Source organism: Hevea brasiliensis, chromosome 7 (assembly GCF_030052815.1).
Source record: "Hevea brasiliensis isolate MT/VB/25A 57/8 chromosome 7, ASM3005281v1, whole genome shotgun sequence".
Lineage (NCBI taxonomy): Eukaryota > Viridiplantae > Streptophyta > Magnoliopsida > Malpighiales > Euphorbiaceae > Hevea > Hevea brasiliensis.
Genome location: NC_079499.1, coordinates 100,535,615 through 100,553,023, shown reverse-complemented (window position 1 = coordinate 100,553,023; position 17,409 = coordinate 100,535,615). Strand labels below are relative to the sequence as shown.

At 30.4% G+C, this 17,409-nt stretch overlaps 1 protein-coding gene across 1 annotated transcript; it reads right to left on the bottom strand.

Annotated features, from left to right (window-relative positions):
- Nucleotides 1-14,601: 14,601 nt before the first annotated feature.
- Nucleotides 14,602-16,560, bottom strand: LOC110633528 (linamarin synthase 1). Its single transcript, XM_058150310.1, has 2 exons — nucleotides 15,921-16,560; nucleotides 14,602-15,822 (listed from the first exon to the last, which is right to left on the bottom strand). The coding sequence occupies exons 1-2, from the start codon at nucleotides 16,432-16,434 to the stop codon at nucleotides 14,882-14,884; spliced, it is 1,455 nt and encodes a 484-aa protein (XP_058006293.1). The 5' UTR covers nucleotides 16,435-16,560; the 3' UTR covers nucleotides 14,602-14,881.
- Nucleotides 16,561-17,409: the final 849 nt, after the last annotated feature.

Genomic DNA, 17,409 nt, shown 5'->3' with positions numbered 1-17,409 from the left:
TCTTTCATTGGCTGACCGTTCAATTAAGTATCCAGAAGGCATTCTTGAAAATGTGCCTATCAAGGTTGAGAAATTCTACATTCCGGTGGACTTTGTCATTTTAGATATGGAAGAAGACACAAAAGTTCCTATCTTATTGGGAAGACCCTTTTTGGCAACAGCTGGTGCATTAATTGATGTAAAGGGTGAGCAATTGACGCTTAGAGTGGGAGATGATCAAATGATATTCAACATCAATCCAGCCATGAAAAGGAAACATGAAGAAGTTGAGTCTTGTTTGCGGGTAGACATTATTGAAGAGATTGTTCAAGAGCACTTCAGAAAAAGCTATCCACAAGACCCACTTGAAAATTGCTTAGTCCATGGTGGGAGCATTGATGATGACAATCACAACATAGCTGCTTTTGCACAACACTTGGAGAGCTCTCCACCACATCCTGAAGCCACAATTTTTCAACTTGAAGGAGTGCAAAATTTGGAGATCAAACCACCATCATTAAAGGTAGAGGATGCCCCAAAGGTAGATCTTAAACCTCTTCCTTCCAACCTCAGGTATGCTTTTCTTGGACCAAATGAAACATATCCTGTTATAATTAATGCATCATTGACTAATATTGAGATCGACAAATTGTTGAGAGTTTTGAGAGAATATAGAAGAGTTTTGGGTTATGCAATTGATGATATAAAGGGAATTAGTCCAACAGTTTGTATGCATAGGATTTTCCTTGAGCCAAATAGTAAACCTTCCATTGAACACCAAAGAAGATTGAATCCTACAATGAAGGATGTTGTGAAAAAGGAAATCCTAAAATTACTAGTCTTTGGAATTATTTACCCTATTTACGATAAAGGAGTGGGTTAGTCCTGTGCATGTTGTACCAAAGAAAGGTGGGGTGACAGTTGTTAAAAATGAAAATAATGAATTAATACCCACTAGAACTGTTACAGGTTGGAGAATGTGCATAGACTATAGGAAGTTAAACAATGCTACAAGAAAAGACCATTTTCCCCTTCCTTTTATGGATCAAATGTTAGAGAGATTAGCCAAGCATTCATTCTTTTGTTACTTAGATGGATATTCTGGTTTCTTTCAAATTCCAATACATCCTGATGACCAAGAAAAAACTACCTTCACCTGTCCCTATGGCACCTTTGCCTATCGAAGGATGCCATTCGGATTGTGTAATGCGCCTGGCACATTTCAAAGATGCATGATGGCCATTTTTTCTGATTTTATTGAAGAAATTATGGAGGTCTTCATGGATGACTTTTCAGTTTATGGTACTAATTTTGATTCATGCTTGACTAATTTGTCTAAAATCTTGCAGATATGTGCTGATAATGATCTGGTGTTGAATTGGGAGAAATGCCACTTTATGGTCCAAGAGGGAATCGTTTTAGGGCATTTAATCTCAAATAGGGGAATTGAAGTGGATAGAGCTAAAATAGAAATTATTGAAAAAATGCCCCCTCCAACCACTGTCAAAGGAGTGCGGAGTTTTCTTGGACATGCCGGGTTTTACCGGCGATTTATTCAGGATTTTTCTAAACTTGCTAAACCCTTAACAAATCTTTTGAATCATGATGTTAAATTTGATTTTAATCAAGATTGTATGGTTGCTTTTTGCAGGTTAAAGACGGCATTAACAATGACTCCTATCATGCAACCCCAGTTGGACTTTGCCATTGAAATCATGTGTGATGCAAGCGAGTTTGTGTTGAGCCGCCCAGCGAAAAGATAGAAAACCTTATGCCATTTACTATGCAAGCCGAACCCTTGATGAAGCTCAAGTTAATTATGCCACAACTGAAAAGGAGTTCCTTGCGGTAGTATTTGCACTCAATAAATTTCGTTCTTATTTGGTCAACTCAAAGGTAATTGTTTTCACTGATCATGCAGCAATAAAGTATTTAATGAGCAAGAAAGAAGCTAAATCTAGGTTGATTAGATGGATATTGTTACTTCAAGAATTTGATTTGGAAATAAGAGATAAAAAGGGTGTTGAGAATGTGGTGGCTGATCACCTTTCTAGAATAAAAACTGAAAATAAAGATGATGAAATTGTGCCAATTGATGAGTTTTTCATGAATGAGCAGTTGTATGTGTTGAAATCTGCACTTCCATGGTTTGCTGATATTGTGAATTTCTTGTCTTGTGGTGTCTTGCCACCTGATTTATCTTGGCAGCAAAAGAAGAGATTCTTGCATGATGTTAAATTTTATTCTTGGGAAGAACCTCTTTTGTTTAGGAGATGTAATGATGGAATAATTAGGAGATGTATACCAGAGGAAGAAATACATGATGTTATTTACCATTGTCATTCCTCTGAATATGGTGGTCATTTTAGTGTCTCAAAAACTGTTGAAAAAGTCTTGACATCAGGTTTCTATTGGCCTAAAATGTTTAAACATGTGAGAGACTTTGTAAGCAGGTGTGATAGGTGTCAAAGAGTAGGCAACATTTCCAAGAGAGATGAGATGCCCCAACAGTCCATATTAGAAGTTGAATTGTTTGATGTATGGGGAATTGATTTCATGGGGCCATTTCCATCTTCTTATGGGAATAAATATATCTTGGTAGGGGTAGACTATGTATCTAAATGGGTAGAAGCTATTGCTACACCTACCAATGATGCAAAAGTTGTGGTGAAATTTCTGAAAAAATTTGTTTTGACCAGGTTTGGTGCCCCACGTGCCATAATCAGTGATGGTGGTAGCCATTTTTGCAACCACCAATTTGAAAAATTGATGAGAAAATATGGGGTAAAACATAGGATTGCCACACCATATCACCCTCAAACAAATGGCCAAGTAGAAATCACAAATAGAGAAATCAAGCAAATCTTGGAGAAAACTGTCAATAAGTCCAGAAAAGATTGGTCCCTTAAATTAGATGACACTCTTTGGGCATATAGAACAGCATTTAAAACCCCCATAGGAACTACACCTTATAGGTTAGTTTTTGGGAAATCATGCCATTTGCCCGTAGAATTAGAACACAAAGCTTATTGGGCCATTAGAGCAATCAATTTTGATTTACAAGCTGCTGGACACAAAAGACTTTTGCAACTTGATGAATTAGAAGAATTGAGACTTGATGCTTATGAAAATGCTAGGATCTATAAAGAAAGAACTAAAAAATGGCATGATAAGCATATCAAGAAAAAGGACTTTAAAGAAGGAGATTTGGTTCTCTTATTCAATTCAAGGTTAAAATTTTTTCCAGGAAAATTAAAATCAAGGTGGTCCGGCCCATTTAAAATTGTGAAAGTTTTACCTCATGGTGCTGTGGAAATTTTTGGTGAAAAATCTGGTAATTTCAAGGTAAATGGACAAAGATTGAGGCACTATTCAGTTGGTGAGCCAATCGAGAAGATATCAACTTGCTATCTCTCTCATTCTCCATAACATTTTGAGTGAGTATGGTCAAGCTAAAGACCTAAATTTAGCATTTTTGTACATAACTCATAATTTTTCATTGATTCTTTATTTCTTTCATATATTTGTTTTAAGCTTTTCTATACTCCTTATTCAGAGTTTAACATTGTTCTAATTTCCTTGTGCAGATGGGATACAATGCATTGCAAGCAAATGAGCATAAAAAAAAAAAAAAAAAAAAAGCCCACTACCCATAAAAAAAAAAAAAAAAAAAAAATTTAGTTGCTTAATTCATTAGTGTTTTTAACTTGTTTAGTTAATATTCTGCTTGTGTTGTTTTTCCTTTACTTGAACCATTTACTTATTCAGTTTTTTTAGTTCCTCATAAAATACATTTTTCTTTTATGTCTTTAGTACATTGCTCACTTGCTTTGATATGCTCCTTCGGAATTTACACTTGATGGCTATATTTTTGAGCTTAACTTCTCTATTCCAAATTTTTGAGTTTAATTGATTTAATGGCTTCCATTGCACTGTTTCTTTTGCAATGAGTGCAGCAGCTGTCCAAATTTTACTTAATTAAATTGGCTGCACTTCAATGAGGTAACAATTCTCATCTCAGCTTGTGTCACTTTCAACACAAGTTGTGCTATCGCTTATACAACAGGGTAATAATTCTTTATGCACATATGAGCTACCCATTTCTTTATGCACATAATTATCCCATTCCTTGCACTCTTTTAACATTGAGGACAATTTTCATTCTGAGTATGGGGGAGAGGGTAAATTTTTTGCAAAAATTATTTTTCCTTGCAAAAATTATTTTTCTTTTTCATTTGCATATAGCGACACACTCATTACTTCATACTTGTACATATTCACATACATACACTTGCATATAGCCTCATATACTTAGTTACGCATATTTAGTTGCATATAGGTTGACTTGACATTTACACTCATGCATTTCATTTAAAATTTTTGGATTTTTAAACCAGTCTTTGAATTCCATAAGCCACTTATTCAAGCAAACCAACTTGCCTTTAGATGGTTAGTGGAATGAAAGTTTCAGCTGGGTACAAAGTCTTAAGCATTATTCTTTCTCTTACTTAATAGCTGAAAATTAATATATCAATCTAAGTATGCAGTGCTAGTTAGTTATTTTGAGTTTTGAGTGTCTGGATAAGCCTTTAAGGAAGAAAATGGTCCTTGTCGTCTCACCATTCCTAGAACAAGCATCTTAGATCTTTCAAAGCGAAATTTTTAACTTGCATTTGATAAGAATATGATTTAGGCATTCCTTCATATTTTAAACCTCACATTTAGCCTTAACCTACCTTAATTTCATTTCAACCCTTGCAAAACCCCCTTGAACCTTAATTCCCTAATTTCTTTGGAACCCAAATCATTTACCTAGCCATTAAACCTAAACACTACCACCTATCTATGAGAATAATATTTTAGCAATTAAGTGCATAAAATAAATAAATAAATAAATAAATCTCGGAGGATTGAAACATCTTGAAAAGTGCTAGAGTAATTGTGAAAAGTTGAAAAGGTCACCAAAATATCCCAAAGGTAATTTTGGGTGTGACATGAAATAGGGACACATACAAAATAAAAAATATATTATAAAAGTAGTCCCTTTATTGTGTTAGCACTTAAGATTCATTGTGAATTTCTTTCCTCTTGATAAAAAAAAATTAGTATTATATAAAAAAAAAAAAAAAAGGATGCACTTTGAGTTTCATGGTTAATATTATTCTCATATTTTGTTTACCTTATTCCCTTTCTTTGTTAACCACAATCTTACCCTATTTGACCCCATTACAACCCTTAAAAAGACCTAATGATTCTTTGAAAAATGCTTGTTACATTAGTAGAGTTAGATCTTTTATGCTTGCATATGGGTTTGGCAATATAATCTTTCATACATTACTCACCATCTATTTGAGACACATTGGCTATCTATTTCATTTAGGTTTGTTTTGGCACAATTGACTCTTGTAGTTGGTTGGTATTTGTTGCTTGGGTTGATTGGTTAATTCTTAGCTATTCTGTAATAGTTGAGAGTGTTTGCTTCATTCTTTGTGCTTTTGCTAGTGGGAATTTGGAATGTTGGTGGCTAGAGGTAAGTTGGTAGTTTGGATTAGTGAATTTTTGAGTTTTCAAAGACTGATTCTATTCCCTTCCAAATGAGTTTCAATGAAATTTTGCTTGAGGACAAGCAAGAGTTTGAGTATGGGGGAATTTGATGCATGCATTTTAGATCATCATTTAGGTGTTATTTTTGCACATAATTTACCCTTATTCATAGCTATTATTTTAGATATTAGTATATATTTAGTCAATTTTACAATTTTCACATTTCTTAGTTTAATTTTTGGAATTTATTTGCTTTGTAGGTTAAATCTGGAGAAATTTGATGAATTTTGATCAGAGTAGCCATTTGGAGGAGATTAAAATCGAATTGCAAAAATTTTGAAGTTGAAAAAAAAAAAAAAAAGCCGAGGGCGACACAACCTGCAGCACAACCGAATTAGCTCATGTCGCAGGTTGTGTCGATCGTCAGATATTCACGCCGAGAGCGACACAACCCGCGACACAACTGACTCGGCTTATGTCGTTTTTACTGGAAAATTTTTGACGTGGCATTTCCGTTACTCCAGCCTTTTTACCTCACTTTCTCTGGATCCTTCCCCCTTTTACCCATTCTAGAACAGTCCCCTTGCCTATATAAAGTGCCCTTTATCACTTTCTTTCCATAGAGAGCAAGGGAGTCATTTTTAGAAAGATAGAAAGAGGGAAAAGGAGGAGCACTTTCGCATCTTCTTCCAAAGAAGAAGAAGGATCAAGTTTACGCACTTTTCTGCAGAGATCCTCACTGCAAATCACTGGGTTTTTCTACCCCTTTAAGCTTACATTTCCATTATTTCTTCATTTCTTCATTTGGGTTTATTTTTAAACAATGATTTGTGAGTAGTTGATTGAGATTCTAGAGATGGGTTTGTAAATATTGATTTGTTTTGTGGTTTTGAACTGATTTAGCCATTTAAATGAAGATTGTTATATTTTGATTTATTGCTTGTGTGCTTATTTCCTTGCTTGATGAATGGGCCCTCATTAAGTTAAGTTTTAATCCTTAATAGATGGACTGAAAAGTGAATATTGGGGATAGATAATCTTGCAATAAACTTTATTTTCTTGGTGTTAGAAATAAGCTAAGAAGATTAAGGGGAACTTTCCAAAAATCAATTAGAGCATTAATTGGGTTTTTGTTAGATTTGAAATACCGTGAAAACAGGGTTTGATTTAATGAAAACCAATTTTGAGATGCTTGAAAAAGGTTTCAAAAATTTAAGAATTGATTTCCCTCAAAATTGCAATTCTCATGTGTTTGGCTAAATTAGAGAAAAATCACATGCAAGCAATATTGAAAATCCAATCTCTAGAATCAATTTATTTTTCATTGAAATTAGATATAAATCCTCCAAACCTCATAAATAGCAATTTCAATTTAAATCCAATTTAAATTTAATTCCAATTTAAATCCAATATCTAGAATTACTTTATTTTTTTTTAGATTTAATTCTTCTTAATTTCATAAATAGAAATTTCAAATTAATTTTTGGTAATCTAGTTTAATTAATTTTAGTTAATTGATTGATCCAGTTTTAATTCCTCAAATACTAATTTTAATTCCAAATTTCATTTTACATCTTTAATTTTTGTCTTAATTTTAATTTTTAGATTTTATTTTTAATATCTTTTAATTTTTGTCATTCTAATTAGCTTATACTTTTATTTCCAATTTAAGCACAATTCCCTGTGGGATCGATATCAATTTTTAAAACTATACTACTGTGACCCGTGCACTTGCGGACACACCGTACCAACAACATCTCATTTCAAAAAACTAATTCTGTGTGGGCATGCTAGACTTTTTATATGAAAAAATGATCAGAAATACTTAGAGGAAAAAAAAAAGTTCATAATAAATTACAAGTCTTTAAATCACTTCCATTGATATGGTAATTCAAATCATTAAGTACCATTAAATAACATTGATATGGCGAATGTCACACTGACATGGCGACATATCAATATCATATCTATAATATTTTTTAAATGTCAAAGCTGCATATATACGTCATTCAATGGTAATTAATGATTTAGATTATATTTAATAATAAAAAAAACTTACAATATCAAATTAATAAAAATTAAATTACATTTTCTTACGTGTTAAAGCACTATTCTTTTTTTTTAATATTATAAAAGTCTCACTTATTTACCACCTAAATTCTCTGCTTTTAATAAATTTAATCTGATTGGTCAGCTTTGACTTGGTGAATTGGGTCATTCAAACATAAACCTAAATTGGTCTGCATTTATAATAATAATAATAATAATAATAATAATAATAATAATAATAATAATAATCATCATCATCATTTGACTTGTTTTTTTTTTTATTTATTTGTGTGATATATGGTCAATAAAAACAGTCATGTCATAATAAATATTAAAATCTTAATTTTAAAATTTAAAAATTAGTTAATTAAATTTATTTATTTATAATAATGTATATAATTTAAATTTAATTAACTTTTTAATAATTTATCAATTCAATTATTTATTCTTTAATTCAATCACTTGCCCATAAATCCAATTTTTGAGCCAAATCAAAATTCGAATCAAATTTAAAGACATTGTAAGAAATTAATAAAGAAAATTAGAAAACTTAAGGTGCATTAGGAATGTTGTGATTTTCAGTTTTTTTTCGCAAAATTCTACCTTTATTTTTTCCATTTAATATATAATAATAATTCTTAATTTTTTTTACTTTAAAATTAAAATAGAATGAAAAATATAATAGTATGATTTTTTTTAATTATAAAAGATATAAATAATTTTTTGTTTTTATAAATTAAAAAAAATACTTTTTTATTATTTATAGATAAATACATTTTTTATATTTTTAAATATTTTCTATAAAAAATGAAAACAAAAGTTTTTCCTTGGTAAACAAGCTCTTAGAGTATTTCATTTTTTATTATGCATGTTTAAATAAAAGAAGAAATTGTGGGGAGCTTAACAAAGGGACGGTGGTGACTAAACGTTTTGAGTTGGTTACTGCAGTTAAAGACTTGTCAAAAATCTCTTGAATTTGATATATATGAATTTTATAAACTTTTGTGAAATTTATTATAATTAAATTAAATTTTATCAAAATTAATAAAATTTATACATAAATTTTAAATTTAAAATTATATATATTTCAAGTAATAAAATTATATTTTTATTATATTTTATTTATTTTAAATATAAAATTTATTTTAAATAAAATAAATTTTATATTTAATATAAAATATACTAAATAAAAAAAATTCATTTATAGATAAATTTTATTATAGAATTCATTTACAAATAAAATAAATTTTATCATGAAATTGAACCAAATAAAATATAAATTTAATTGTGCCTTTTGAATTAATTAATAAATTAATGATTTTAACATTAAATCAATCCAAATTTATAATCTAACTAAATAAGGAATTGAAATGCTAAAAATAGTTTTCAATCTGATCAATAAAATTTGTCATATAATTAACAATTATTCACGTGGTGCAATGTTTTGAACAAAAGAAAATTGAATTCACTTGGAAACTTAATTTCATATGGCCCCAACAACGCTTATGCACCACCCATTTCATCATATATCTCACACAAAGTCAATGAAGTAGCCCACCCACCTTTGCCTTCTTTAAGGTCATCATCACCGTGTGACATGAGATTTATATATGGCTTTCGTATTCATCCAAAACTTCATGTTCAAGCTCCTCAAATGTACTCAAGATAATCCCAGCTGGAATCTCATATCATCTTGCACACTTCATCTCGCAAGCAATTCAACAAGACGGCGTTAATATTGGGTTCTATGGTTATAGTGGCAAACCTGCATTTTTCATAGTAAATTTCAATAATTATCCATGAATTTATATGATTGTAGCACTACAGTACTTAAACTTTAAAATATAACATAAAACCCCCTAAATTTTTAAATATTACACAGTAAAATCCTTCTAACTTTTAATTGCTGATTTTTCAATTGAAAACTAATGTGAACAGCTCTCACATGGCTCTTAGACAATATTTCTCTCTCCTCTCTTATTCAAATTATAAAATTATTCTCTCTACATCTGAAAAATCGTTCTGTTTACAGTGAAAAAAATGATTCAATTTACACATAACTTGATAAAGAAAAGAGAAATATTGAGTAAGCTCCACGCTAGAACTGTTCAGGTCAGCGTCTAACTGAAAAGCTGACAATTAGAAATTAGAAGGATTTTACTGTACAAAAATTGAAAATTAAAGAGGTTTTATGGTATATTTTTAAGTTGAAGAACTATAATTTTATACTAAATAAGTTCAGAGATGATTATCAAAATTTATCTGCATTTTTCATATGGCTATCCAAAGCCATTATTATTAATTTAAAATAATATTTATTATACTAATTTTATCTAAAAAAAAAGATTATTGAGAGTCCCAATTCCTACTTAACGCAAGGAGCATAGGGGCCCAATGAAAATGAAATAGAAGGACAAAACAAGGGGTGGAAGACCAAACTAGCCTATGCTATTGGGTTAGAAGGCCCATCAATTAAAAGGAACGCTTAGCTCGCCAGAAGTCCAAAGCACATGAATCCATTCGGAATAACGCAAGTTGCGTTAGGCGATTCCGGGCCCAGTAGCCAATGGAAGGGATGTCTCGGGTTTGCATCAGGATCCGATAGTGGCAGCCCAACGAGAATTGCTTCAAATCTGAAACTGCTGTGGTGTTATGTGCTGGCCTGTATGGTGTCAAAGCTATCCAAGGAAGTCTTCATAGAGAGAAACAGGGCCTGCCCATGTGACGTTCGAGACTCCAGTTTCAGATTTTAATTATTTCTTCCTATTTTGTTTTAGTTTCCTATTTTAATTAAAATTCTTTCTTCCTTATCAGTTGATATATTTTTTTAATTAATTTAATTTATAATTCATAATTAATTAAAGACCTAAAACTTAATTCCTATTTAAAATTTTATTAAATTTGAAAGAAAGAAAACAAAACCTGATACCACTAAATAAGCAGTAAAAAGAGCCAAAAGACGCACTAAGCCAAATAAAGACATCTAGACACACAGCTGCCCTGAAATGGTTGATTAAGACTTTTGGATACAAATTTTGTTTACTGCTTAATTTATCGGGGTAAACTTAATTCTACTCGTATCAAAGAGATTTATTATAAAATGCTCTTAACGAACATTTTCTCTATTCATAAGAATTGAACACTCATCCTTACTTAAGAAATACTAAGTCTTTTACTGCTGTACGTTGATTACTAAATGTCATTATTAAGCAATATTTATATATAGAATTGAAAAGTTAATTTGTTACATCAAATTGTGTTTACTGAATTTGATCATGATTTGATTTTAATAATTAATATTATAATTAACAAAAATAAAAATTATTTGTAAGAGATACAATGAATTTCATTATAAAATTTAGTGGCAAGTAGAATGATTGAAAGTGAAACTAATCCCACATCTTCAAACCGATGACTTTGGAAGAGCACCTCTTTCCTCAATAACAAAAAGCCTCAACCACTCCATGATAGTGAAGAGAAAGCTCACCTTTAAATTTTTGTCTCAATTAATTCAAAATTTTAAATAAAATAAAATAATAATTTTCTAATTTTTTATAATAAAATATTATTTTTTAAATTCAAATAGAAATTTGTGAATTAATTGAAGAAAAAAAAATAAAAATAAATTTGTTTAAACATGGGTAAAAATTTAAGAGCAAATTTGAGATTTCCTCCTAATCAAAACCCAACAAGCTCTATCAGGGAGGAGACTGGAGACAAGACTCCATTATTAAAAGAACCTAATAATTAAGGAAAAATCATTAAAAAAATATTATAACAGTGGCCGCAACATGGGAACGATAAGGGATGAAGATGCTTTAGACTAAACGAAAAGCAGATAAGCCATTGGTGGGTCTTAATTGTGGTAGTGGCACTACCAAAAAGATAATGGCGACAACAATAATTATATTTTATAAACATTTTGTTTTACATTTAATTATTAAAATCATGTTTAATTATTCTTTTTTCAATTTAATTACGATTGACACTCAATAATTCTGAATTGAAGGTTATTAATATACTTAATTTATTTAAATTTCAATTATTTTTTAAGAATTAAATTAAGTTTGTCTTGTCAGTCCACAAAGGAGACAACACAATATTCACTTGGCAACTAGAGGATCACTTGGATTTGATTGTAACTTAAATGGGATAAACTTGAATATTGTTATTACATTGTACATACTGTTTGATTTGAGCCTCTCTTGTTCTCTGCAAACAGAGAATCACAGGAAATTTTACTTGATCAGGTTGGGGAGAGAAATTTGTTAATGGTGGATTGGTCTCAAAAATAATTTCAGACATTTTATTCAATTTTTTTATTTATCAATTTTATCCCTCTTCTTTTAATAATTTTACAACATTAAATGATAATATTTAGTGTTATCAAATAGATGGATTTAATGGTTATAGGTCATAAATTGTAAATTTATTTGTTATAGTTAAATTAAACTCTCTCAAATTAATTAAATTTTTTTAATATTAAAAATTAAAGTTTTTAGTATTTTAATTAAATAATTAAAAATAAATATTTTTATAAAATAAATTCCTAGCTATTCTTCTATTCAATTCCCCAATACAAACAAAAAATTTTAATTTGCGATGTTACCAAACAAATTGACCCGCTGCCGCTACTGTCTCTTAACATTGATGGAATAATACATCAAGCACTCGTACTTTCATGTGAAAAATTTATATATATATAAACAGAGTGTTATTAGCCATGCAAGCCATTTGTCCGAACAGCATCAGGCCATTTTGTTCAGCTTCCTGCTCTTTTTTATTCAGATTCAATAGAGGTTTAATGGATTAAATAATAATCGATAAGTTACACGTAACGAAAAGTAATTGTTTTCATTTTCAATATAAAGATGAATTATCTTAAAATAGGTAATTGAAGATACTCAAACTCGAGATCTTTTCACTTTTTACGCCTTAAAAATGAAGTAAAATCAATTAGACTACCTCTTAATTGGCAACTTCTTACTCATTAGTCATTACGTTACTCAATTCAATATATTGGTTATTAAAATCAGTGAGGAAGCAGTTTAAGTGGTCATTTCTAGCTATCTAGGATAAATAATGATTATTTCTGGCAAAATTATATTCCCTTTCCGTTTTCCTCTTTCATCCCACTTCCTTAAAACTTTCCAACTCTTCTTTCTTACGTTTCAATCTAGCCAGCAACATTTCTCCATATGTAAAGGACAGTTTATCAATAGAATAGCTTATTGACATCAATGAAAACCATTTGCATAGAAGAGGACAACATAAACTGTGAGGCACCACATATTTGATAAAATGCTTCCAAATGGCTAATTAATGAAATCTTTTTTTCTTTTTGCATACCTTTGAATATTGTTTAATTGAGAAATTGGTAAGCTTTGATATCACAAATATTTTTTCAGCACTTGGCTGATTAGGGTGTAGTCAAGTTATGATATTAGTTTTGCAGTTTTCAACATTAAATTTAAGCCATTTCTATATATCAATTGTGTTAATCTCTATTCAAATGTCTTGTTTTATTATTATTTTTGGAATTGGGGCGGGGACTTCCTCGTTGAGAGCAGGATGAGATGATCGCTCCTCACCCTACAAAAGTTTGGAATTGGGGCGGGGACTTCCTCGTTGAGAGCAGGGTGAGATGAGTTTCCCTGTGGGAATTTATCTTTTTATTTTTTATTTTAATTTATTATTATATAATATAAAAATAAATATAATTAAAAATATAAGTTTTAAATATTATTTTAACAATATATTTATATTTTTTTTATTAAAATTATAATATTTAAATATCAAATATATAGAAATAAATTATTTTTTAATAAAAAATAATAATATATTACTGTACTGAACAAATTTCAGAGATTCAGAGTGAGAAGAAAGTATTTTCATCCCTATCTCGTATAAATTAGAGTCGAAATAGAGTTAAGAAAAATTGATCGAGCTTATGATGGTCAAATCAAGTTCGAGAACTTTACTGTCCCTAAATTGTGCTGCTAAAAAGACATGTTTTATTATTATCGATTTCGAAATCTTTAAATTTTTTTTCTTTAGGAAAATTAAAGAAGACGGATAAAAGTAGTTGTAAATTGCTACAATAATTAAATCTGACAAGAGATAATTGGATTCCATCAACTTTGGCATAGCTAGCATAAACGAATCAATTCCATAAACTATTCATTTCCTGTAGTTCCTGCGAGGCTGGTGGATTTTTCAATTCTCGTCGGATTTGGTGTGAGGCAGGAATTTTTTTTTTTTATTCATTAAGATATCTTTTTATATTTATTTTATGATCCATATAAAATTAATATCTTTAGAATTTAAGGCTTTTATTTTCAATAATATTTTCTTCAAAATTCGAACCTAAAATAAATCTTACAAAAGGAAGAAAAATTATCATTTCTAATCTTTATTTAAATTGAAAAAAATGATGAGAAAAAAAAATTGATAAATTATTGAGTGCACTTGATGTATTTAAAAATAGTGCACTCATTACTCATAAAAAATTAATTATTCTCTAAATTTAAGAATATAAAATTCATAATTCTTTGAGTGAGAGTGCACATACAATGGGAGTATCTAATAATTTGCTAAAAAAAAATTACTTTTTCTGATTTTTTTTAGAATATAAGAAATTTTTCATTTATCAAATCCTCTTAATTGACTCAAAATATGTCCCTCCATAATATTTTCCTCTAAATTGGAATGAAATGGAGGAAAATATAATAATAATAGAAAAATGAGGGCCTAACAGATATCCCCCTCCCCTTTTTTATAAGGAGAAATTGTGTTTCTCTCTATTTTAATAATTTATTTAAATAATATAAAAAAAATTAATTTCTTTTATTTTTTTTTCCTCCATTTCCTCTATTCATTTTTTTTTATTCTTTCTGGACAATTAAGGATCTAAAGAAAGGGTAAAGCGGCCTGATGTCTTGCTTGGACTTGAGGACATGTATTAAAAAAAAAAACTCATTTTTGAGCCTGAAGGCTCTCAAGAGGCGATCCATCTGATCAAAAACTCAATTATATAAGCAGAAACTAAAATTTTATTAATTAGCAAGATACAAACTCATGCACATAATCGAGTGGAGCACTCACAAGTCACACTGGAAGTGTCTTCCACTCTTACATAACTACACTGCAAGAACATATCTATTGGAATTAATTGAAACAATTACTATATAATTAAACAATAGTCATTTTTGGATTTTTTTTTTTTAATATTTCTCACGCAGGAACGAGCAATGCAAATTTCTTATTATATCTTATTATCTTAAGAAGGTCACAAAGGTTCCACATGTGATTACTCAGTATCCTCTTTAAGGATGACCTCCTTAATGAATCTATCAAAGTTGCTATAAGATACTCCTCCAACACTGGTAGCAGCTTCTGCTTTCTCTCTCCATTCCACAGCCCTTCTCCTCATTTCTCTTCCTCTCTCTGTTTCCATCATTTCCTTGATGACACTCACAAGTTCGTCTCTACTTAAATCAGTACTAAGCTGCATCCCAGTCTTCCACACATCGCATGCGTATTTGCAATTTGTTTGTTGCTCGGCAAAGAAAGGCCAGCAGATCATAGGCTTACCACCAGAAACACATTCCATGGTTGAATTCCATCCACAATGTGAGAGGAAAACACCGACTGATGGGTGTTGAAGAACACGATCTTGCGGTACCCAACTTACCAGCAATCCTCTGTCCTTTACTTCCTCGTAAAACTCCTCAGGCAACACTGCAGATTCACCCATCACAACATCAGGCCTAACAATCCATAAAAATGGATGCTTGCTATGTGCCAGACCCCAGGCAAATTCATTCAGCTGTTTGTCTGTTATTGTAGTAACACAGCCATAGTTTACATACACAACTGAGTCTGGCTCCCTTTTGTCAAGCCACTCTAGACAGCTTAAATCCTCTTTCCACAAGCTGGATCTAAATGCCTTGGACCTGCCCTCTGGTATGCCCTTCTCAAGCAAGGTAAAGGGGCCTATGGTATAAATCTTGGAATGAAATCTGGCTTTAATGGCATCTAGCACTTCTTGTTCAAACTCATCGAATGTGTTGAAAATAATTGCATCAGCTTTCAAAGTCTTGTGTGATTCTACTGCCATAAAATCGAACATTATGTCTTTCACATCAGTGACTCTGATAAAGCTAGGCATGTCCCTCAGTTTCAGAGTAGGCATTCCAGGAAGCCAATCAATTGTTTGATCAAGAGTGCCATCATGCAAGAAACTTTCATCTGATCCAACATATGCAATACACATATATATCAGAAATGTATATGTTCCATTAATTCGTCTCTAAAGAACGTTAAATAGAATTAATTAACCAAAATACCTTTGAATGGGACGATGCCTCTTCTGACGAGCTCAAAATGATGGAGATAAGCCATGAAGCCTGAAGCTGAGGTGGTCTGAAATTGGATCTCTGGTATGCCAAAATGCTGAGCAGCATCAACGGCAAAGGCCATCACTCCATCTGAGATTATGCAAGTAATTGGAGGCACATCAGGGGTTTCTTTTAGCTTGGCAATTAGCTCAATGAAAGGAGCCAAGCAATGCTTTCGGGTTGAATCACTGAGTGATGGGACATGTTGGGTGGCGTCACGATCAGTATATGGCAAGCCATCTGGGATAGCTTCAAACTTGAAATCTGGAAGGCCGTCAATGAATTCCTGACCTCTGCTGCGAATTAAGCGTCTATGATTATGCTCAGTGTTCACAAAAGTGATGTAAAAGCCTCGTGAGTGCAAGAGCTTGCCAAGCTGCATTAAGGGATTCACATGCCCTTGTGCAGGGTATGGGACAAGAATTGCATGAGGTTGAGGCTTTTGGGATGAGATTGAACCCATTTTATCAAATCAAGGAAAATCAAGTATAAGGACTTGAAGGTTTGGTCGATCGTCTGCATTTCTTTGTATTCCATATGGTATTTATAGAACCGGTGTCAGCTTTCTCATTAGCTTTTATTTGTCGAGTGTTGATCAATTTGATTGGTTTTGAATCGGACGGCAATGATGTTAAATAAATTACTATTTTTAATTACCTTCCAAGAATATTTTCAAATTGAACTCTCGGAACTTCAGTTGGTAAAAAATAAAAATTGAAATTCAATTAGTATATTCTTATAGTATTTAATAAATATTAAATTTATATATATTCTCCTGTATATATAATTTAAATACTAGAAATAATTTTAATGCTTAATTAACTTGTCTAATTTACGTTTAAATCCCAATTAATATTTCTTAATTTTCATTGAATATTCATTCTTTAAAATTGACCATCTAAAATACTAATAATAAACTTATATTATTCAAAATAGGAGTTTAGAATAATTACTTTTGAAAAAACTGAAATTTACCAATATACTCAAGACAAAAAAAAAAAAAAATCATCTTACATTCTTTTCTATAAAATTTATTACGTATCATTAACTACTAACTTTCATTTATTATGCAGAAAAAAGCAAAATTTTGTACTAATATTGTATGTTCACATTAGATTTAGATTTTACAGGCTATTTATTATCTAAATTTATTTATATAAATAATTAATTAAATATAAAATATATATTTTTATTATTAACTTATATTATAATACATTTCAAGCTGAGTTTTTTTATATTATTATATAAAATTAAATTATTAATATTTTTTAATATAGTTATAAGTGCTCGATTAATATATAAATCAGATTAGTATCAGATATTTAAGTGATATAAAATTTTTACTCTACATGTTCTTTACTCTTTTTTCAAAAAAAAATTTAAACTCTGATGACACTTAAATTTTTTAATTTAATTTAAAAATTAGCCTGGGATTCAA

What these genes read in the sequence shown, in the direction of transcription:
- LOC110633528 (XM_058150310.1), bottom strand. Translation starts at nt 16,434, where the DNA reads ATGGGTTCAATCTCATCCCAAAAGCCTCAACCTCATGCAATTCTTGTC. An exon ending in AGGCATCGTCCCATTCAAAG is followed by an intron (nt 15,823 to 15,920) that starts GTATTTTGGTTA and finishes ATGTTGGATCAG; the next exon opens with ATGAAAGTTTCTTGCATGAT.